This window comes from Physeter macrocephalus, chromosome 4 (genome assembly GCF_002837175.3).
Source record: "Physeter macrocephalus isolate SW-GA chromosome 4, ASM283717v5, whole genome shotgun sequence".
Lineage (NCBI taxonomy): Eukaryota > Metazoa > Chordata > Mammalia > Artiodactyla > Physeteridae > Physeter > Physeter macrocephalus.
In genome coordinates this window covers 101,088,717-101,112,877 of record NC_041217.1, presented here as the reverse complement: position 1 = coordinate 101,112,877, position 24,161 = coordinate 101,088,717, and the positions used below count along the sequence as shown (strand labels likewise).

Genomic DNA, 24,161 nt, shown 5'->3' with positions numbered 1-24,161 from the left:
AATTCACACATATAAAAAGAGGCTATTTTATTTTTTTGTCCCTTTTATATCCTATTTTACGCAAAATGACAAAACCAAGAAAATAACAGAACTATACTAGTTCTAAAAACTGGGGATTTTATAAATGAAATATATCCAATCATCTATACTTCCTCTCAAATTCCAAACAATGAGGCTTATTGAATTATACTTAGAATCAACTTAAATAAATCTTTGTATAATTCAGATGAAACATACATTGTCAATGGTTATAAACTCAGGTAGAAAAAGTACATAAAATTATTCATAAGTGAAAACACTTCATACAAAAGAAATGGTTTTTTTTTAAAGAAAATCCCAGACAATATTAAAAGGAAAGGCACTGAATTTTAAAACACTGTTTTGGACTATTATATAAAATACCAAAAGGTTCAGAACTGTTGAACAACAAAAGTTTATGCAGAACAAAGCCGAGAAGTGAAAATTATTAAATGTATAATTGCTAAAACCAAATAAGACATGACTGAACTATACAATTTAGAAACATGTTTAAGTGCATTTTCTTTGTACAATTCAACTGCCTATCATGTGTAAAATCTGGCAATTAATTAAAATGCAATTAAATACAGATTTGCAAGCCTTTTGGCCATTACGCAAATATGAAAAAGTTAAGTGACTTGCCAATTGAAAAATAAAAGGTTACACACATACCATAAAAGCACAAATGGTCAAAGATACACTATAAAATTGTGTGAAAAAACAATCATACCAAACAAAGATCTTTCAGGCACTTGCACTCGGAGACATTCCTTTTATAAATAAGCATGTAGTTTCACTTCAAAAAAATAAAGCTGATTTCCTCAATTGCACCTATTAGTTGAGAGCTATATCATATATTAGGGATGCACTTAAATGGACCATATTATGGGGAATCAACTGAACTTTAAAAAACATGAGTCTATCTATTTATTCACAACGTCAAAAATACATATAATTCCAGTGAGGCACAGATGGGGCCCCTATCAAAACATTCTGTCATTCAATATAACCAACACAGGATAACACAACACAATGACAAAAAACAAAATCCATGATTTGGCAATTCTATACAAGACAGGCCCTGTCAAAAATTTCTTCCAGAAAACAAATACAACACCAGAAAACAAAAAAAGAAAAACTGAATTCTGACAACCCTACACAAACTGTGGGATTTCATCTTCAAGGTCTTCAAACTGCTGCATTCGTTTTAGCCTCGGTCTCTGACACGCTGGATGTACACCAGGTAAGTCACGCTCTTCAGCCTTCTCTTTAGGCTTGCTAACCGGCTGCACGGGACCAGCTGATGCATTTTCAGAACCTGGCACTGATTTCAGCGCGTGCTCCTGGGGAGCGTGAGTTGTGCAAGGGGGCACAGCTGCGGAGGATGTCACAGATTTCTCCTCATCCCCTCTCCCACTAGCAGCAGGAGCAGGTGGTTTATAAAACGTGGTCCAGTGCTGGGGCTGCAGTGTTCTGGGTGCTCTGACAGGAGCAGGAGGGCAGGAGTCAGAAGACCGCCTCTCGGACACCTGTCTGGCTGACCTGATGGGTTCTGTGTATGGCTTACTGGTGGTGCTGACTGGGTGGTCCCCACCACTCCTGATGCTCACTGACACTTCTCTTTCCTGCAATGCACTGGGCACAATCACTGCAGTCTTTGCAGTCAGCTCATTTTGTTCATACTGTTTCTCCCGAGTTTTCTGTAGAGGTTGCTGATCAAAGCCATCACATTTGGAACAAACAATAGTTGGGGTGTCTTTTCTATTAACTCCTTCAAAGGTAGGATTCTTGCAAAACTTGTCTGAATTTACATTCCCCATATTTCTGCCATTTCTCTCATTAGGAGAGCTTGCAAGAAGTAGTAGTCTGTCTACAGGCAAACTTACAGGTCTAATCTTGGTCCTTGGAGTATGCCTCTCGACGCCATTTATTTCCCTATCGGACTTCAGAGTAGGCAGCTTGGAGGTTTTACAAACATCTTCCATCTTTTGTGATGCTGATTCAAGCTCTTGGTCTACAAGCAAACGCACTTTGTTGTCTGAAAAAGGAAAAGATTCATTTAAAAATCAAACTTTATGGCACGTAGTTAACAAGAGAGTCTAAATGAGTTATAGATGAACACCCCCTCAAAACAAGGGTCTTCATATATTTTTTCCAAGTTATTCTCTAGGCAGAGGAGTAAAATACTCATAAAATATTAAAGGTACACTTTGAATTAAAATGTTAGAATTCCATATTTATTTAAATCAATATAATAAACAGCTACAAAATTCACTGCAGGTTAGTGAAAAAAAAAAAAACCACACTTGCTGATGTAGCTTCTCTTATGTGCTGCGTATGAACAAGTATTTGCTGGCTGAAAGGGTTGTCACGATTTCAACAGGCAGATATTGGTGTGTTACCCTCAGAAAAGTTACACCAATTTACATGCCAACCAAATGTTAAGTATGCCCTGAAGCCAACTTAATCTGCTTTTCAGTTACATTCAACTCACAGTGACAGCACATCATATTAAATGCCTTAGATGCCCTCATCTGATCAACTAATACATGGACTATAACATTCATCCCGTCTGATTAAGGTTGAAAAGCTTTATTTTCAGTAAAAAATGCCATTCTCCCTATTTGTTGTTTACTCCCAGATGTACTTTCTTCTCCTTCCTGTCAACTCTGGACCCATGTTTTGTCAGACTGGGACCCTGAGCTCCTTCAGACCCTGTCCTTTTCTGCAGCATCTCCCCTGAAACAGTCCCATTTCTGGTAAGCTCCAGCCTTCTGCTCATGCTCCTCCTTGGGGCGGCGGCCTGCAGACAGGAGCCCATCAGAACGCCTTGACAGTCCTTACCTCCTCTGACCTTCCTTCTTACCTGAGACTGTGGACCTCTCTTCTCTGGGCTTCCAGGGCAGTGCTCTCTTGTTTTGATTTCCCAGGTGCTTCCCCATGTGTATAGAACACCCTAAGGGACCTGACACACTGCGGTCGGGCTGTAGGCACCAAAGTGCATTCTTAAGTTCTAAGGGAAAAAACTTGAGTGTAATGGGTAAGAGTGCAGACTCTGAACCCCACCGGCCAGGTTTAACTCAGCTCTACCCCTTCTGCACTAGGCAAGGCAAGCTCACTGCCCCTCAGTGTCTTCATCTGTCAAAAGGAATCATAATTTTATCTATGATTATATGTGGCCTAAAAGATCTAACCATGAAAAGAGCTTATTTATCTGGTGTAGAGTTAGCCCTTGAAAAATGACATTTATTTTTATTACTATTCCTAATTGGGAGCCCTAGCTCACGGAATAGTGAAATAATCACAAACATAGGTCCAAATACTGAACAATTTATTGGGGGCATGACCTCTGACATTATTTAACCTCTCTCAGACTATTAGGCTATGGGTTGAACGGGGGCTATTACTACCTATTTATAGCACAGAATTGTTCCGAAGATAAAATCAGATAAACCGAATCAAACAATAAGCACAGTGCTTAGCACAGAGCAGGCAGGTACTTAATGAATGTTAGCTCCCTTACTTTTTAGACCTGTCAGGCTGTGATCACTAATACTTCATTATACTCGAATTTAAAATATATGGCTGCACTTAAAAAAAACTGCAAGTTAGCTCTAGTGATGTACAGAATTATAGTAACAAGTGGAAGCCTTTCCACAAATGAATAGCTTGGTAGCTATCACTGAAGCTAAAATTACCATACAGTGAATAAAATGATTATAGTCAAGGAAATTAAAAAGATATACACGTAGGTGTGCTCAGTGTGTTACAGGCAGGAGACAGGAAAAGGCATTTGAAAAAAATTTTAGAGGTTTTTTGAGTCTAAATTTTTTGAATTTTAGGAGTCTAGTTGACACCTTATGAGTAATGAGATCAATACAATGATCTATAGCAATAGAAGATGCTAATGAATCATCATACTGCTTAACAGATTTCTGCCTTGACTTTAATTAATGGCAAAAATAAAAATAAAAAAAGTTTTCAGAACACAAAACTCACCTTCGAACTCCAAGATGTCTTTTTATAAGAAGGGTTATTGTAAAGAATGAAGGCAAGTTTCTTAATGGCTGGCAAAGATGCACTTACTAATGAAGCTTCTTTCTCTGACTTCTCTTAATGCCACTCACCTTGGCTTTTAATCATGGTTTATTGAGACAGTTTTAAGTCAGCAAATATGCATTTTACATGGCCACTCACCAATGAGACATGCATCACATTTTTCGAATGCATTTTGCTTCCGTTCTGATTCCTCAAATGATGCAGTGGATTCAAAACTTTTGCTTTCACTATCTGCAGTATGGATATCCTGTTGATGGAAGAAAATTTTTAAACTTGAAGAAGCAAAACACACCTCAAAATAAACAGTTCAAAGATTCTTAACTTATTAATAATGTAAACATTACAAAGTTCCAACACAATTCTGTAAGAGCAAAACTCACTTCCTTTGAAGAGAAAAACAGTGACTTCGTAGAATGTTCTGGATCTCTTTCTTCTGGTGATAACAGAGGCTTCGGAAGATAGCCTTGGTCAACCTGAGATGCACCACCACCTGCACTACACACAGCTACATCTTGTGGCTGTAGGGACCCATCGAAAATCTTCTGTGAGTAGGTAATGAGGAACTCCACCAACCGCGCTTGATTTGAATAGTCAGCAAGAGAGGAGATGGTGATAGGAGCAGTTGTGGGCCTTGGCCTAATGAGACTTGGTCCAAATATCACCCCCAAGTTTCTGGAGTTCATTTTGTTTTCTTCTGCATGATCTACGACTCTGTGATGCAGAACACATAAAGCTGTATTAGATTTCCTTGACAGTAGTTTACTATGGGCTGGGAAGGGTGGAGGAAAAATGGGCTGCGGAAGTCTAGGGAAAGGATATATTTATTTGCTTAAATACTGACCACACACCAAGTTGGGTTTCACAGTATTAGGATTAAACTTAAGTAAGTAGAAGGAACCAGTATAGTTTTACCAGCAGAAATTAAAAAACACCCCTAAAAGCTGCTCCCACCTTAGTAAATATATATTACATCCTCCCAGGTCCATATGCTGGAAACTTTCTATCTCACTGCTAGTCTTCAAGCCTAGTTGAGCCTAAAGATCTCTCTGCTTTATTGCCAGTCCCACTGCTCTGGTCTTACTTCAAGCTCTCCTCACCTTTTATTTCTCTGGCTATTCAAAGAGATCCGAACTGAAGTGAATACCTGCCCTCCAACCTATTCTCCATATTGCTGCCATAAAGATCTAATAGGCAAACCTGAGCATGTTAAATTCCTGGCTTAAAATTCTTTAGTGAGTACAGAAAGAAGACAGTCAACTCATCTGCCAAATATGTATGACTTTACCAGGACTCCTCCAGCTCACTTTGTGCTACTACTTGCTATATCCTGGCCTAACCAAGTTACTTAAATGTCCTCAAAAGCAAAATGATCTCTTGTGTCTCTGTGTCTATTACCCTCTGCCTGGAATGCTCTTTTGTACATTCTCTGTCACCAAACCATTACTCAGGTCTTCAAGTCTGGCTCAGCGTTACCTTCTCTGATTCATGACCCCCTCTCCCCCATCTTCCACTGCATGTTGAGCAAAGTTCCGTCAGAACAAGAATGATGCTGTGCTGCACTTGTGTGCAGGTCTGCCCCTCAAGCTGACAAGCACAACAGATGACAGAAACCTTATATTTGCATCCTAATTTCCCCAGCCAGAGCCTGGCATGTAAGTGGCATCTGAGGGAAAGATGTTGGCTGCATGAACATATATTCAATGTCTCTCTTTCCCTAACACATATTAGAAATGAAACATTCAATGTAAAAACAATACTACAAGAGTGTGAATGTACTTAATACTACTGAACTGTACACTTAAAAATGGCTAAAATGGTAAATTTATATGTTATGTGTATTTTACCACAATTTTTTAAAAACCCATAAAATCAAAACCAAAAAACTGATCAATTATCCACCCACTAATCAATGTCTGTCTTATTCAAATTCTTACCGCTTAAGATGAACTATGAGGTAATGAAGGCTGTTAAAATTTGATGCTGGCAATTGTCTTAGAAGATCCTTGCTTTTTAGAAGAATTCGGTTTATTTCTATACACGTACTTGGACATTTTTTGTCCTCAGGATTATCCTTTTTCATCTCTTGTTCTTCATTTACATGTTGGATCTCTATTGCAAGGTCTATAAATTCCTTGTACAATCGGAATAAAATAAATGGTTCTGGTAGCTAAAGAAATAAAATTACATTAAAAATATCATTCTGCTCATTTTTTCCCTGTTAATAACCTACTGAATAGCTACTGGGTGGTTTAGCATGTTCTTTTTAGAGTAACAAGACTTAAGGTCAATCACATTTAGAAATGTACATGTCTCATCACAAGGAAAAATATTTTTCTATTTCTTTAATTTTGTATCTGTATGAGATGATGGTTGTTCACTAAACTTCCTGTGATAATCATTTCATGATGTATGTAAGTCAAATCGTTGTGCTGCACACCTTAAACTTATACAGTGCTGTATGTCAATTATATCTCAATACAACTAGAAGAAAAAAATTTACACCCAAGAACAAGAAAAAAAAGAAATGTACATATGTTTGCTAGATGTGAGCTATAAAGTGAATCCGATATCACCATACATTATATCTATATTAAAAATGACTTAACTGGTAATCAGTAAAACTCTAAACCTAAAGCCACATGACATGATTTTAAAGCTCTGATAGATATTCTATACCAATTACATTCATGACTGCCCCAAAGTTAGCATGATCTTCAACTATTCTATTAAAACAAACCCAGGATAATATACAATATAAGTCAAATTAATTAGAAAAAGCTTATTTTCTGTTGGTATGGGGGAGGGGGAGAGAGAGAACAAAAAGCTATAGGGCGCTGTGTTTTACTTGGGCCAGACTGAAGATTAGCAAAAGACAATATGACTTACGAGAAAGAAACTGTCAACATTTTGCTATCCAATTTTTAAATACCACTTGAATTGCCATAAGTAGGTCAAAAAAAGTTCCTCTCTCAAACTGTCAATGGGCATACCACCTTGATCTGTCTACTGGCATAACTGATTTCAATGATTCCACTGCTCAGCGATGGAAAATACAGCATCTCTCTGGCTAGCTGATGTCCTACAACATCTGTGGTGAGGTAGGCACCACTTCTCCAGTTTCCCCTTCTGTTCCCAGAGAGGGGAAGCCTTGAGATTAATTTCTACCTCTACCATCTTGGTCACTCTTGAAGCTTCAGATTTACCACATGGTAATGAGTAAATAAAGGCTACTCTCTTAACACTGTAAGAATTGAACATGGCTTCCCACACTAAAGCTTTGGTCCCATAGTATTCCCAGGATAAAATGAGAGCTGATAGTATTGGACCCCATTTATTTCCTCTCCTCCACTGACTAAAAGAAATAAAGGATGATTCATTTTGAGATTAAAAGTCATTCAAAGATACTGTTTCCACTTCTCAGTTGAGAATCCTATAAAATGTGATTGAAGAGATAATAGTTTCCTGGGCTAATGTGGCACATCCAACATTTGTACCTAATTTCTTTCCCTCCTACAACCCCACTGAAATACAGTTAAGCTTACAGGACTGGAAGAACAGGAATGGGGACAAAAGTAACATTTCACAAGCTGAAGAGGAGGTGAACAAGTGCTGACTTAGCACTCCTGAGAAAGCTGAAATTCCAAACTGAGAACCAACATGATTTAGCGGATCCTAAGGAGACTCAGGGACTGTCAGACTAGGTCCTCTGATCTCGGGGAAGGGTGAGCTATCTAAACAGCATTAGATTTCTAGATCCTAGTCTCCACTCCATGCTCCTGAGCAACCTCAGAAGTCTGGAGATTTCTTCTCTGGGCAGTGTGAAACAGAGGGTCTCTGGACGGGCAATGCCAAGCACAAGGAACAGGTGGGCAACTATCTTAAAATAAGGATTTAATGACTGTATGCCTGCTGAATGCAGAGATCCTGGAGCTTCTGACCTAACATGGCTCCCAGAGTTCTGGAACCATACCTGTAGGCAGGGAAAGACCTTTCTCTGGGGTATCAGACCAGCCCAAGAGCAGAGAACTAGAGATACAGACCTCAGGTACTTCCCAAACAGCTCTCCTAGATAACACTACAGTAAAGCTCAAAATCTTCAAAGCCTTCATGTATTCAAGAGCTTCTGGAAAGATTTCAGTTCCCAAAGCTTTAATTTTAAGGAGACAACTATGGAAGACAGAGTCAAAATAAGTAGGAAAGAAAACAACTTGAAGGTCTACAACTGTGCTGTCAATATCGTGGTCACTAGCCACATAACAGCTGCTGAGCAGTGGCAAGGTGGCTGCTCCAAACTGACACATGCTCTAGATGGAAAGGATATACCATATTTCCAAGAGTCAGGGCCAAAAAGGTAAAAAGGCTAGAAGCTAAGCAGAGGAAAGAATCCTCTTTAAAAAAAAGCTACAGGGCTTCCCTGGTGGCGGAGTGGTTGGGAGCCGCCTGCCAATGCGGGGGACGCGGGTTCGTGCCCCGGTCCGGGAGGAATCCCCCTTCCACGGAGCGGCTGGGCCCGTGAGCCATGGCCGCTGGGCCTGCACATCCAGAGGCTATGCTCTGCAACGGGAGAGGCTACAACAGTGAGAGGCCCGCGTACCACAAAAAAAAAAAAAAAAAAGCTACGAATATTTCAGGTAGAAGAGATGCTGCATTCAATTTAAAAAAGAATGCTATAAAAGGGACAGAAAACCAGAATTCTTGGAAATTAAAAGATGATCTCAGAAATAAAACAGTTTACAGTAGGAATGGAAGAAAAAGCTGAGGAAGTTTCTTAGAAGGTGTTAAAAGAAAACAAAAACAAATGAAAATAGGGAAAAGGGAAGGAAACTAGAGAACCAGTGCAGTTGTTAAGTATCCAAATATAAGTTCCAGAAAGAAAATAGAGAGAAAATAGAGAGGAGGAAATGCGCAAGAAAATTAAAGTTCTAAGAACTAAAGGACAAGTAAGCAGAATGACAGAGCTTGTGGAGTGCCTGAAACCATGGATGAAAATACACCCACGTCAAGGCATACACTGTGAAATTTTAGGATAATGGAGAGAAAAAGAAGATTCTACAAGCTTTCAGAGAGAAAACAATAGGCCACATAAAAAGAATCAGGAATGAGAAGGATTTCAGGCTTCAAAGAGAATAAAAAAACACCTTCAAATTTCTGAAGAAAAATAATTTTCAGCCTACAATACCATAAACTTTCACAGTATTCCCATTCAAGAAAGCAGAAAAAATACATTTACAGATCAAACAGTTTCAAATATTCACTTTTATTCCACCTTGCTCAAAGATGGACATGACCAAAACAGGACAATAAATAAAAAACAGGAAGACATGACACACAAGACAGGTGTTCCCTCACAGAAGAGGGTAGAGAAGAGAGATCCCAGGATGACAGCTCTTCACCATATTAAAAAGGACCCAGATGAAGAACAAAGCTCCTGAGACGGACACAATGAAGACCATCGTCACTATGCTCTCTGTAACTGTCTCTTCACTTTCACCCAAGGACAGAGAGCTTCACCCAAGGACAGAATGCAGCTGGGCTTGTCCCAGATCTTTTGTACTTGGCTTATCATGACAATGTGCTGGTTGTTCCTGTAACCCTTCCATGAACTGCTGCCTGAGCCACTACAGCCACTTACTTCACCCACAGAAGCGTCTTCTTCAGACCTACTCCTATAACATGCAGGTACAAGAGTGAGCAAAGAAAGAAAATATAGAGCAAGTCCACTCCCGACCACATTCCTGCTGAATTTCCAGTACCTAGCTTATAGGAGAGCCCTGCCCCCCAACTATGGTGAACTTCATGTTCCCTGAATGCATTCACACCTTGACTACTAACCTCCCACAATAGCTATTTTAAAATATCTATGAAAGTTAAGCCAAACTATGACCCAGACACTGTCCTACTGGGCCCCGGTCCGGGAGGATCCCGCGTGCCACGGAGCGGCTGGGCCCGTGAGCCATGGCCGCTGGGCCTGCACATCCAGAGGCTATGCTCTGCAACGGGAGAGGCTACAACAGTGAGAGGCCCGCGTACCACAAAAAAAAAAAAAAAAAAGCTACGAATATTTCAGGTAGAAGAGATGCTGCATTCAATTTAAAAAAGAATGCTATAAAAGGGACAGAAAACCAGAATTCTTGGAAATTAAAAGATGATCTCAGAAATAAAACAGTTTACAGTAGGAATGGAAGAAAAAGCTGAGGAAGTTTCTTAGAAGGTGTTAAAAGAAAACAAAAACAAATGAAAATAGGGAAAAGGGAAGGAAACTAGAGAACCAGTGCAGTTGTTAAGTATCCAAATATAAGTTCCAGAAAGAAAATAGAGAGAAAATAGAGAGGAGGAAATGCGCAAGAAAATTAAAGTTCTAAGAACTAAAGGACAAGTAAGCAGAATGACAGAGCTTGTGGAGTGCCTGAAACCATGGATGAAAATACACCCACGTCAAGGCATACACTGTGAAATTTTAGGATAATGGAGAGAAAAAGAAGATTCTACAAGCTTTCAGAGAGAAAACAATAGGCCACATAAAAAGAATCAGGAATGAGAAGGATTTCAGGCTTCAAAGAGAATAAAAAAACACCTTCAAATTTCTGAAGAAAAATAATTTTCAGCCTACAATACCATAAACTTTCACAGTATTCCCATTCAAGAAAGCAGAAAAAATACATTTACAGATCAAACAGTTTCAAATATTCACTTTTATTCCACCTTGCTCAAAGATGGACATGACCAAAACAGGACAATAAATAAAAAACAGGAAGACATGACACACAAGACAGGTGTTCCCTCACAGAAGAGGGTAGAGAAGAGAGATCCCAGGATGACAGCTCTTCACCATATTAAAAAGGACCCAGATGAAGAACAAAGCTCCTGAGACGGACACAATGAAGACCATCGTCACTATGCTCTCTGTAACTGTCTCTTCACTTTCACCCAAGGACAGAGAGCTTCACCCAAGGACAGAATGCAGCTGGGCTTGTCCCAGATCTTTTGTACTTGGCTTATCATGACAATGTGCTGGTTGTTCCTGTAACCCTTCCATGAACTGCTGCCTGAGCCACTACAGCCACTTACTTCACCCACAGAAGCGTCTTCTTCAGACCTACTCCTATAACATGCAGGTACAAGAGTGAGCAAAGAAAGAAAATATAGAGCAAGTCCACTCCCGACCACATTCCTGCTGAATTTCCAGTACCTAGCTTATAGGAGAGCCCTGCCCCCCAACTATGGTGAACTTCATGTTCCCTGAATGCATTCACACCTTGACTACTAACCTCCCACAATAGCTATTTTAAAATATCTATGAAAGTTAAGCCAAACTATGACCCAGACACTGTCCTACTGGCTGAATTCTTCATATAACAGTGTGAATGGTGGACTTTTCTTAAACAGCTAGATTTATGCTTTCTACTCAGTTTTCTAGAACTTAATGATATATTGTTTAGGAATACATAACAGGTATTAAAACTATTAAGACAAGAGAGGGAGGTATTAACATAGTTAGGAAAGACCACTGGGTAGAGCTGTGGGCTACAACTGGGGAGGGGCATACAGGGGCCTTCAATAAGGTATAGAGACATTTTATTTCCTTAAGCTAGGTGATGGAAAATGAGTATTTACTATTATGGGTCTTTAAATTGTACTATATTTTACACACTCTTTGATCTGTACATTAATAATAGGAAAGATATTAACATGGTCTATGTCAATGAAAAAAATATGTGTGGCAAACGTTATCAGCAAACCGTAAATTATATTTTTGCTCTATTTAATGGTAAATTTCAAGGCTAAAAACTTTACCTGTCGAAGGTATAATTTCAAGACATCACAGATGTCATGTGAACTAAATTCTGAAATGTCTACCAAGTGCATTCCATTTTCCAATGCTTGACACAGTTTTTCAGTTTTTATTTTGTTTCCACATACACGATAAATTCCCTTGAGAAGAGAAAAAATTTTGCAAAATTCTGCTTCAGTATAAATGATTAAATGCAGACCTCTAAATATACTTAATGTCTACTTCAATTCTAAATATTTTAGAAAAAAACTAGGACCCAATGAGGTAATATTTTCCAAATAAATCTGAATAAATTCAGTTATTTAGTAAAAACTGAGAGCATTGTTCTCCTTTAATGTCTCCTTATCATTAGAACAAATCACATTTACATTTAAAAATTTTTAATTTTAAAAGTTATAATGTACCTGTAGACACAAGGCTCTATTTTCAATCTCTGAGGCACATATTTTGAGTACAAAAGGGATGCCATCTGGTTCCTTTTTTGCAACCTGTGTGAATTCTGCTCCAAATAAGTGTATTTTCCCCAGAAGTTTCTGATGACCACAGATGATGACTAAATTTTCCAAACACTTTCGGTGACAAACAAGGAGACACTACAAGAAAATGAAAGTCTAAAATGGTTAACTCACCTTAAAACTATTCACAACTGGAAGAACTACAGGTAGAGTGGTAACAGAACAAAAATGAGTTTAAAAGGTATTACTTGTGGTGTTTGAAATACATTTACTAGCAAAATGAAATATAAAATTATAGAAAATACACCATGGTTCAATTTATTAAAAATACATTTGCAAAAGATCCTAATCGGTAAAATTAATAACAAAAAGCATTGCTCAAAGCAAAAAGCATAAAAGGGCTAATGTAATTCCAGAAAGATCTTACCTCTTCACATTCAACACCCTGGAATACCACAATGCCTTCACAGTCCCTGCACTTCGTGGGGGATCTCAGTTTGCGAAACTTGTGAGTGAGAGCGGCCTTTGACATCAAAGTTTTCTTAAATGTTCCGAGGGAACTGGGTCCTTGCAACAGAAGTAGAATAGTATGTAAGAATTGTAAGACTACAGAAAAATTATACCGTATGATACTACATTTAAAAAAATCTTTAAATAAGATTACAAAAAGCTCTTACTATAATAACAAAATAAGCATCCAACTTATAGATCTCTTACAAGGCACACATATATCAAACATTTAAGCTACGAGTAAAAATCACCATCAGACCAATAAGATACTTCTAAAATAGCATGGCATAATGTTTCCAGAATCAGTGAATTTACACTGTTATTAACATGTCCTTTATTACACAGGTGGCATTACATTCTTAGAAAATGACCCTATGAAAGCTTGGAATAAAACTAGCTATATGAGGTTAGTGTGTCAGCACTATTTGCGTTAAAGATAAAGCTATTCTCAATTCATTACAAAATTATAAGTAATACTAGCTAGTTATCTATAAATATCCTACCAGAGGGCTTCCCTGGTGGCGCAGTGGTTAAGAATCCTCCTGCCAATGCAGGGGAAAATGGGTTCGAGCCCTGGTCCGGGAGGATCCCACATGCCACGGAGCGGCTGAGCCCGTGAGCCACAGCTGCTGAGCCTGCGCTCTAGAGCCTGCAAGCCACAGCTACTGAAGCCCACGCGCCTAGAGCCCGTGCTCTGCAGCAAGAGAGGCCACCGCAGTGAGAAGCCTGCGCACCGCAACGAGAAGCCTGCGCACCGCAACGAGGAGTGGACCCCGCTCGCCGCAACTAGAGAAGGCCCGTGCGCAGCAACAAAGACCCAACGCAGCCAAAAAAAAAAAAAAAAATCCTACCAGAGGTCAGATATTCTTATACTATTTAAGAAAATGATATCAGAACAGGTATCTGGAGGTCTCAAATGAAGCCATTAACGTGACTTCTCTTTTATACCCTTCAGCATCCACAACTTTCCCTGCCCTCAAGAAGTACATGTATTTACTTTTCCCGCCTAGCTTCTTACACTATTTCTTTTTTTTTCTTTTTTTTTTTTTTTTTTTTTGCGGTACGTGGGCTTCTCACTGTTGTGGCCTCTCCTGTTGCGGAGCACAGGCTCCGGACGCGCAGGCTCAGCGGCCATAGCTCACGGGCCCAGCCGCTCTGCAGCATGTGGGATCTTCCCGGACCGGGGCACGAACCCGCATCCCCTGCATCGGCAGGCGGACTCTCAACCACTGCGCCACCAGGGAAGCCCACACTATTTCTTTTGAAGGGGCTTTTCTCATATAGAAATTCTCATGAATAGAATGTCTCATGTATTGCAACACTCTGAACAATTAAGTCACTATTAGATTTACGAAAGACCAAAATATCTAGCCTATTTTATCAACATGCTAATACATTTTGGCTCCAGTGGTTTTGCTGTTTATTCTTATATTTTTACTTGTAACATTTGATTAATACATTATCAACCCATACTTGTACATAATTTGTTAGGATATATTTAAGTCACCATAATGCCTTTTTTTTAAATACACAGTAAAGGAATTCTTTAAATCATACTATTTTTTCCCTAATATCATGCAATGCTACTGATTCAACTGGTTGAGTGGAAACTTGATTCAGGTGAGTGTAATACCAGATTCTGAAGGGGAAGGTGGCTCTCTTTCATCCAGATCATCTGCAGAAGACATGGTTCCACTGGATGGAGTTCGTGGAAGTTTTCGATGAAAGTCTCCTAAAAGAAAATTCACTGTAGAATTTAAGAAATGGGTAGTGACAACATTTTTTGAATAACGCAAGTCATACTATTATATTAAGTACAATGTAAACATTTGCTTCCATTCACAGACTTTGGATACAGGGGATTCTGATACTCTTGGGAACAAAAGAGAATTGAGCCAAATCTGACTTTTCCAAATAAATTTAAAATTGAGGATCACACATTCCAATGAACCTTACTGTCAACTTCTGATAGTAAGTGCTAGAGATTATAAACTCAAGGACAGAGAGTATTTTCTATTCAAGTCTTATATCTAATGTCTGACAGAATAGCTGGCACAATGGTAAAGTTGTCATTAAATGCATGTTGAATTAAGTGATAAAGAAATACTTACAATGTAACCTAAAGCTTTCTAAAATAAACAAAAATCTACAAATATAGCAATACAATAGTACCGTCATATTTATGTTGCCAGTAAGACAAAAGACCAGGAACCAGGACCAATGATCCTGGCAGGGAGCAGAGTATGGGATACAAGCTGTCAGCCAAGGACTCTGCCATGTGTCTCAAAACATGTTTGGAAGCAGTCTGACCAGGTAACGAGGTTTATTTGCTCCCTGCTGATATTACACACAGGGCTGTGTCTAAGTGGAAGGTTACACTTAACTCAAGGCCTTAACATAACAGTCTTAGGTTCAGAGTTAGAAAGGGCTTTACAAATTATTTAAACCACATCTTTCCCAAAAGAGTCCCCCTGCCTTCAAACTATGCTTAAAAGGCGGTCATCTAGTTTTTGTTTTGAATGTATCCTCCAATGACTAAGAAATCATGAGACCACATGTTCATTTTAGAACTATTCTAACTGTAAAATGACTTCCTTGTATTGCTCAGCAGAAAGCTGCCACCTATAAATCCCAGCTCTTGGTCACATGTCTCCCTAAAGGAGCAAACAAGCACTCTGACTCTCACCCTTTTACACTTCAATGTCTGAGAACAGCTGTCACGTCCCCAGTTTTCCTCTTTCCCAGGCTATGCATCCCTCAGTCTTCACCCATTTATCATGAGACCAGTTTCCAAATTTTTGTCTTTACCACATGAAGTCTTACAGGATTCCAAATAATTTAGAGCTGGCTCTAGACTGTCTCTTAATTTCTGGGGATAGCTAGAACCACTCTGTTTTTACAAAGCTAATTACAAATATTCAGTTAAATATTTAGGATTGCATCTCCAGAGTGTCCCTGAACAGCAATAATTTTAAAGTAGGACTCAAAGTAGTTGCTGACAATCTGCCGGTAAACCCCAGTACTGCATGGAAGTCATTTCTAACTTTAAATTCAAGGGCTTTATTTACATGAATAAAATTTCTGTAATATGTAGAACACCAGAAAAAAAACCAAAACCTTGGACTCTGAGGTAGGTTAAATCCTAACTTATCTCCTGCAGTGCCAAGATCTTAGGAGAAAGAAACTTAGCCAGGAAGAACAAGACTGGGAAAAATATCTGGTAGAAAAGCGGAAGAGGAAGAGAAAGAACATCGAAAGTAATAATCTCAAGGGTTCAAGTGACACCTTCTCTTGCTAGCTGCATTGCCTCTGGCAAGTCATTCTCTTTGAAGTCACTAAGGGAGAGTTCAAAACATCTATTCTGCCTCTCTAAGGAGCATGAGACTATCAAAGTACCTTAAAGCACATTTATAAAAAATGAAATTATCACAGGCACAAGAACTGTTGTTAACTGTACAGTTCATTATAGTGATTAACTACAAAACAATCCAAAAGACAGATAATCACAGTTATGTTCATAAAACGGAATACTATATACTATACAGTATAAAATAAAAACAGCTTCTCATATCAATATGAATCTCAAAAAAAAGATGCATGAAAGAAGTCACAAAAGAATAGTATGATTTCATCTGCATACTACTCCAAAGTGGGCAAAGCTCAACTAGATATAAGTACTAAAACATTTAAAATAGCCAGGGAAAGATTAACAAAATTCAGGATGATGGCTCATCTGGGGGGGTGATAGAGCAAGGTTATCAAGGAGGTATACATAGGGGCCTTCTAATATACTAATAATGTTTTATTTCTTAGGCTAGGTGTTGAATATATAAGGGTTTGTTCTATTATGTTTATTTAAACTGTACACATATATGTACAAACTCCTCTCTATGAGAGAGTTCATTATAAAAATAAGATAGTTATAAACAACAAGGATTTACTGTATAGCACAGTATCTTTTACTAAACTATAATGGAAAGGAATCAAAAAAGTATATAGGGCTTCCCTGGTGGCACAGAGGTTGAGAGTCCGCCTGCCGATGCAGGGGACGCGGGTTTGTGCCCCGGTCCGGGAGGATCCCACATGCTGCGGAACGGTTGGGCCCGTGAGCCGTGGCCGCTGAGCCTGCGCGTCTGGAGCCTGTGCTCCGCAGCGGGAGAGGCCACAACGGTGAGAGGCCCGCGTACCGGAAAAAAAAGAAAAAAAAGAAAAGTATACAGATATACACATAAATATATGTATAACCTAATCACTTTGCTGTACACTTAAAACTAACACAATATTGTAAATCAACCATATGTCAATTTTAAAAAAAGAGAAAGAAGGTAGTTAAAAATATCCCCCAAAAGGAAAATTTTAATCTGTCATTGAATTTTTCACTCTAGACTTAAATACTTATGTACCTGGACTTATAGATTCAGAATCCAGAGATCTAGATTCACTGCTTCCTCCAGTGCTCTCAGAATCACTAAACATCCCAAATGTCCATGACCTTATAAAAGAAGGACCTTTAAGAAAAGAATATTTAAAGTCAAATTTGGCTACAGACAAATTTCATAAGTGTTTCAAAACCATGACATTATTTAAAATGAGACAAGTCAAACTTCTTTAACAGTGTTAAGCAACTGACTGTAAGACAAGCACAGTGCTCACAACTGTGAATAAAACCTCATAAGGTTACAATTCAAGGCCTGATTTCTAAATTCCAGAGCTGCAATTCATTTAATGATCACATTTAAACAATTTGATCTTTCATAAATTAGTGCTCTCTTTAATGTGAAACACTACCTGATATGTCTGCACTGTTAGAGCATCTGTCCTCTTCAATCTTATTAGAGTTGTCAGGAAGGCGCACAACATCTTCTAAAGAGTCGGAAGGTCCATATCCAGAAGTGTGAGGGGAATTTGTTAACTGTTTATTTACATTCCTAAGAAAAACCCAAATAAAACTCATCATTCAGAAGCATGACTACTTTATTCTATTTTCAGGAAAATCTGTTAATTTAATGAACAGAGTAATTAAATTAACTAAATATTAGGAACAAACCATATTATACTGTTGAACTTCTTAAAAGAGATGTGTATAAAACTTATTAATCATTTGTATTTATTATAGCTGAAACACAGAAAAGAATAGCAAAAGTACAGTCCATTATTCATATCAGGTTAAACTCATCTGGTATAACCTGTGTGGAAAATGTAGGTTGTTAAGTTTGTGGACATTCGAAATTGATATGACCATGATTTGCCATTCTCAAAGGATTTCTAAATCTCAAAGAACTGAGCTCTGTGTTAAAATGGAAAGCTTTACTCTTAAGTGAGTCACATCTTAAATAATATTTTAAAAATTCAGAAGGTTTTAAAGTCAATTCTACCAGTGTTAGAAAAAAACATCACCTGACACTAGATAGAAAACTTAACAGTAAAGATTTTATGCCTTGAAATAATTTCACCTAACATTAATTCTCACCCATCAACTTTTTCTTCCTCAGCTGAATTCATGGCCCTGACAAATTCACTGTACTCCTGGCCTGGGTCATAGAGTTTGGCACCATCACAGAGAGACTGTAAATTGTTCGCGAGGGAGGCAGCCTGCAGGTGTTGCATCTGGAAGAGGTTAACTGTTACCTGTGGGAACAGATAGAAACAAAAGGCAACGTAACTCATGTTATAGAGAATGCTGCGTAAATACACATTTATTTCAACTGACAGCACCAAGAAAAAGGTCACACAGTGAAGAGCTCAACAGTGAATCTCCTCAAGAGCACACTATGTTGCCTGAGTCAGTACCAAGTCTAAATCAGAAAAAAAAAAAAAAAGAACGTTTTAATCCAATACCTAAGAGCAATCATTTCTGGCAAAACTGGCTTTAATCTGAAACGTTTAAAAGCACAACCCCATGTCCCTAACAGTTCACAATTTTAGGAGACAGATATGTTTTTGAGGATCCCCGGCTCTGTAATGATGGTCTGACCACAACTGTCTAAAATGAAAAACATGGGGAAAAATATTCCAATCAGAACACTGTTATTTTGACTTTCACTTCTTCAATCCTTTACAAATAGAAATGCTTTATACTTTTATAATGTGTCCTACAGCGCTCAGTTTTTATAATTAGGTACTATCCTGAGTCTCTTCAAAATACATTATTCCACTGAGTTTCTACAAATGCCTAAATATACTGTCACTACTACCACTTAGAGTAACAACAACAATAGCAGCGGGAGCGTGCTTACAATATGCCAGGATCCATTCTGAGAGCTGTACATGAATTAACTACTCTCATGTTCACAGAAACCCAGGCTTTGGGTATACTATGGCAAATAAACAGATGAGATCCCAGCCCTCATAAGAGTCTGCATTTTCCTGAGGGTGGTGTTGGAGAGAGAGGACAAACTGAGTAAATAAGATAATTTCTGGTACTGAAAACTGCTACGAATACGATATAATATTGTCAGGTTATGGAATATGACCAGGTATATGCTTGCAAAAGGGTACTTTTGACATGACAGTTTGGTGAAGGACTCTCTGAAGAGGTAACATCTGAACTGAGACCTGATATAAGAAAGAGTCAGTGTGAAGTTTCAGGGAGAAGACCAATCCAGACAAACAGAAGAGGTAGTGCAAAGATCCTAGGGCAAAAGTGAGTAAGAAAGAACTTGTCATGCTCAAGAAACAGATGAAAGGTCAGCATGGCATTTCAGTTTGAGATGAAGCCAGAAGGGGAAGATGTAATCTAAACTAAGGTAAGGGTCTGGATTTAAGTACAACTGAAGGAAGCCAGTGGAAGGTTTTAAAAGGGTGTTAAGAGCTATAACATGATCTGATTTATTTTTCTAAATGCCACTCCGACTCCTGTGTGGGAAATGTGAATGAATGCCAAATTTCAATTGGCTTAATGTTATTTCAAAGACTGCCATGTTTCCTCTTTCATCTCTCTTGATTATACCAGATGATATGTTGAACTTCTGATTAGCCTCTAAGTCCTTTCCAAGATAGACAGGCCTTCTCCAAGGAAAACTAAGAGTCAGCATAAATAGTATTTGAAAAATGCACATAAATGAATAGCTTGTTTGTGCCCTCTTTCAAGGAACATAGGAAATTCAAACTGTGGATGGTAAAGTTTAAGTCCAGCAATTAGCTACAATCAGGGAATTCTCCAGTTAATGGTAAACTGAACTTACTCTCTTGAGTAAAGGTAACTAACTGACTGTTCATTTTTAATACTTTTTTTTTTTTTTTTTTTTCTTTGGGTGGTACACGGGCCTCTCACTGCTGTGGCCTCTCCCGTTGCAGAGCACAGGCTCTGGACGCACAGGCTCAGCAGCCATGGCTCACGGGCCCAGCCGCTCCGCGGCATGCAGGATCCTCCCGGACCGGGGCACAAACCCGTGTCCCCTGCATCGGCAGGCGGACTCCCAACCACTGCGCCACCAGGGAAGCCCTTAATACTTTTTAATAAACTCTATGAATCTAGTTAGAAACACCAATAATTTAAAAAGCCAAATGAATATACTGGCATAATCGCTCATCTGCTGAATGTTTGTCTCTGGGTACTTATTAATAATAAAGACTTAAGTAATAATATATACTGGAAGCCCAATCTTAAAATCTGTTTTCCCTGAATGATTCAGCCTTCTCCCTCACCTAACAGAAATGCTAAAGATTGAGGTCCCCTTGGGGTAGATCCTGCAGGACTTGCTGGGCATCTTAACTGGGGTGGCTCATGGGTACCTCAAAAACCATCATGCCTCTAAGATCTTTTTGTTCCCCAATCCCTTCCTGAGTCAGGGACTTGGTCCTTTTCTTCTAGGTCCCCAATGTGTAGCACAGTGTCCTAAGTGCTTCATAAAGGGGAAATGACCAAATGAACAGTAGTAGAATGTGTTATCAGTCAAGGTCATACTGAAATTCCGCACATTTCCTGGTACTGCTCACTCAAGCACATAGGACTTCCAACTCTATGCCCAGCTTTTGTCACCTACATCTAATTTTTAGCTATTACATGGGCACATAGATTAGCACACATTTTTCTGACAGTTGTTGAAAGAGAATATGCCATAATATCAAATCAATGGGAAAAGATTCTCCCATATAGATTAGCAATAATCTAAAAATTAATTTTTGTTCAATATAATTTTCTATCCTATATTTTTAAAAAGATAATTTTTTCTTGAATACTCTTTAAAACAAAAGGAAAAACTCTTGTGCTATTGTTTCCCATTCTTCAAAGCCCACTGATTTGATTAGGTCTTTAGTGACTGACTTGGTAATTTCTCCTTCCTCTCACTTAGTAATGTAATTATGATCTACATCCCATACCCTTCAATACTTCATAATTCAAGACAATTTTGAATATTCGGAGTAATTCTTGATGTTCATGATATAACTTACAATTTTGCTGGGACATGAAACTGATTTGTGTATCTTTCTTAAGACAGTGAGTGAACATAACTGTGTCTAGCATCTTTACATCTCAAATAATTTTGTTTTCTCTGCAATGATATACATAATAACATATCCTAGAATGAAAATCAAATTCTTTTAAAAACAATTTGAGAGATGGTGTTGCAAAATAAGTCACCAAAATCCCCCAATTCTCCTGCTTTGATGGAGAAGAAAACATAAAGAAATCTGAGAAAATTATGGCTCTTACCTGGGAAAAGACACCAATATTCAAGAACTCAATGTTGGATTTGGTATCTGCTTGGATCTTCATGTGAATAATGCCATACAGAATAAGTAAAACTGATTAAACTTGTTCAAAAGAACTCCAGCTAGTAAGAAATTCTGCTCACAAATATATAGAGAGAAATTTTCTATAAACTGTCTCTATACATTACATGCTATAGTGATTTTCAGGAGTTTGGGGATTTGTTCAAGTTTGGGGAACTTTAACCTCAAAGTCTACTTCATACATTGATATGTACTGCTCTCCAATTTTTCAGATGTATTAATTCTCTCCCCCTAAATAAATGCTAAACTCCTTGAGAGCAGGTATCTGTGTTACATTTCTTTTAAATAAATAGTAGGCATTAATAAATACAGATGTTATATACAAAATTAGGTAACTTCTTGTTTATATCACATCAAATTAAAAGAAATCATAATTGTTGGATCACCAAATAGCATCACTTTTTAAGAGGGAGGTGGACAAACAAGATTAAGCTCGTGAGAGAACTCAAAACCATGTCACATGAAGAAAAGTAATCAGATTTGGGGGTGTTTAGCCTGGAAAAAAACATCCAGGGAGAGAAGGTAATAACTATCTTTAAACATTTAAAGTACTATCTTGTGGAAGAGGGATTATATCAGTACAGTACAACTTGAAAGGTCCACAAGAAAACAGGTCTTTTCTTTAGCTCAATATAAAATAAACATCATATTAATTTTGGAGCTGTTCAAATCCAGGCTAAGTAATCATTCAGCAAGACAGCATAGTATTTAGGAGCACAGGCTCTGAAGTTATTCAACCAGGGTCTACCCTAGCTTTACAACTTACATGCTGGGTGACCTTGATATCAAGTTATTTATAACTTCTCTAAACCTGTGTTTCAAAAAAAGTTAATGTACAAATACATATTACAGGGGATATTGTTCAAAATGCAGATTCTGATACCAAAAGTCTGGGCTGAAACCCAAGATTCTGCATTCCTCACAGGCTCCCAAAGGAATGAGAATGTGACTGGTCCAAGGAATACATTTTGAGAAGAAAGGCTTTCTAAGGTTTAGTTTCCTCATCAGTAAAATGGAGCTTAAAACAACTGTTTTTACCTAGTAGGACTCTGTGAAAATTAAATGAGTTAATGAAGGCAAAGAGCTTAAGGCACTGGCAAGCACATAATCTTAGCTATCATTAGCTATTGTTTGAGGTGAAAAGGACTTGTTAAAGGTAAAAGATTGGCTTAAATAATTTACATGGGAATTTTGGATCCTGGGATTTTTGTAATTCTTTTAAATAATTTTACTAAAATTGATTCTGTAAATTAACCACATATTAATTAATCAGAATTTGATAAATAAATGAAATACAATTTTAAACACCCTGAAACATTTTAAGGAAGACTTCTGATTCAGATGGAATAAGCTCACTTCCCACAGTCTCTCAATGAATTTTCCTAAAAACCCTTGACAGAATGCATGGATTAGCTATCTGAAGCCTCTGAAAAGTAAATGGTAGCAGGTAGACTGTGGAAATAAACTACAAATCAAGGTATGACCAATTAGTGGTATGCTTCCTGTTATTTTTTTTCTGCTACTGTGTTTCCCAGCTAGTACACAGCTCCTACTCAAATAAATGTGACTGAAAGAGTGGGGGAAATGCTTCGGTTTCTTTTGTATGTTTGTTTTCTCTCCTGCCCCAGCCCCCAAGCAAGCAGCAAGCCCTAAGATGAAGTCCTGTGGCAGTGGCAGTGATGGCAGTAGCAGCAGAATAGACACCTAAAACTCTTCTCTATAAGCAGAGGGGAATTCTCTATAAGTAGATGAACTGTGGTCTGAAGAGTGAGGGGTCTGAAATTTCTGTTTTTTCTTTCTCTTTATCCTTCTCCTACTTGGCTCTTAAAGCAGCAGACTAGGTTGACTACAGTTTCCCAGTCAGAAGACCTAGAAGGGAGCCCTTAGGAGTTGAAGAGTGAACCTAGCTAGATCAAATGCCTGCAAAACTTTTTAAGAATCAACATTCAATATAGGTTATAAAGAAAACCCAGAGTCATGTAAGGTAATATTGCAAATGTCTAGGATATCATCCAAAACTACTTGTCACACAAAGAGCCAGGAAAATCTCAGTGACTCACAAGAGAAAAGATAATAAACAGATACCAACCCTGAGATGACTCAGCTATTTGAATTATCAGATAAAGACTTTAAAGCAGATATTATAACAGTTTCAAGAAATAAGGGCCAACAATATTAAAACGTGGAAAGACTGAAGCCTCAGCAGAGAATTGGAAGATATAAAAAAGAAACAAGAGGAAATTTTACTACTGAAAAATATAATATCCAAAACAAAAAATTTACTGGATTGACTGTATAAAAATGGAGATAACAAAGGAAAGAGTCAGTGAACTTGAAGCTAGATCAGTAGAACAAGAGGAAAAAAAGATTGGGGGAAAAAAAGGTCCCACATTTCTGTGGGATAATAACAAAAGGTCTGACATTTGAGTCTTTAGAGTCTTAGAGGAAGAGGGGAGCGTGTTACAAAAAAATGTTCGAAGAAAAAATAGCCAAAAACTTCCCAAATATTGCAAAAGTCAAACTTGCAGATTCAAGAAGTTTAGGGAACCCCAAATAGGAGAAACTCAACAAAATCCACACCCAAATACATT

General features: G+C 38.1%; 1 protein-coding gene across 8 annotated transcripts in view; it reads right to left on the bottom strand.

Annotated features, from left to right (window-relative positions):
- Positions 1-916: 916 nt before the first annotated feature.
- Positions 917-24,161, bottom strand: part of ARHGAP29 (Rho GTPase activating protein 29) — a 76,691-nt gene continuing 53,446 nt past the window's right edge. For 4 of the 8 annotated variants that reach the window (XM_055084443.1, XM_055084447.1, XM_055084446.1 and 1 more), the window contains 12 exons: positions 18,305-18,462; positions 17,623-17,762; positions 17,238-17,342; positions 14,468-14,581; positions 12,752-12,891; positions 12,274-12,462; positions 11,872-12,009; positions 6,012-6,244; positions 4,458-4,788; positions 4,216-4,324; positions 2,885-3,031; positions 917-2,056 (listed from right to left, as the gene is read on the bottom strand). In XM_055084443.1, coding sequence (XP_054940418.1) covers positions 1,173-2,056; positions 2,885-3,031; positions 4,216-4,324; positions 4,458-4,788; positions 6,012-6,244; positions 11,872-12,009; positions 12,274-12,462; positions 12,752-12,891; positions 14,468-14,581; positions 17,238-17,342; positions 17,623-17,762; positions 18,305-18,462 — 2,688 coding nt within the window. In that variant the 3' untranslated portion in view covers positions 917-1,172. The remainder of the gene's footprint in view (positions 2,057-2,884; positions 3,032-4,215; positions 4,325-4,457; positions 4,789-6,011; positions 6,245-11,871; positions 12,010-12,273; positions 12,463-12,751; positions 12,892-14,467; positions 14,582-17,237; positions 17,343-17,622; positions 17,763-18,304; positions 18,463-24,161) is intronic. The other 4 variants (XM_055084449.1, XM_024119627.3, XM_055084445.1 and 1 more) reach the window with 3 other exon arrangements.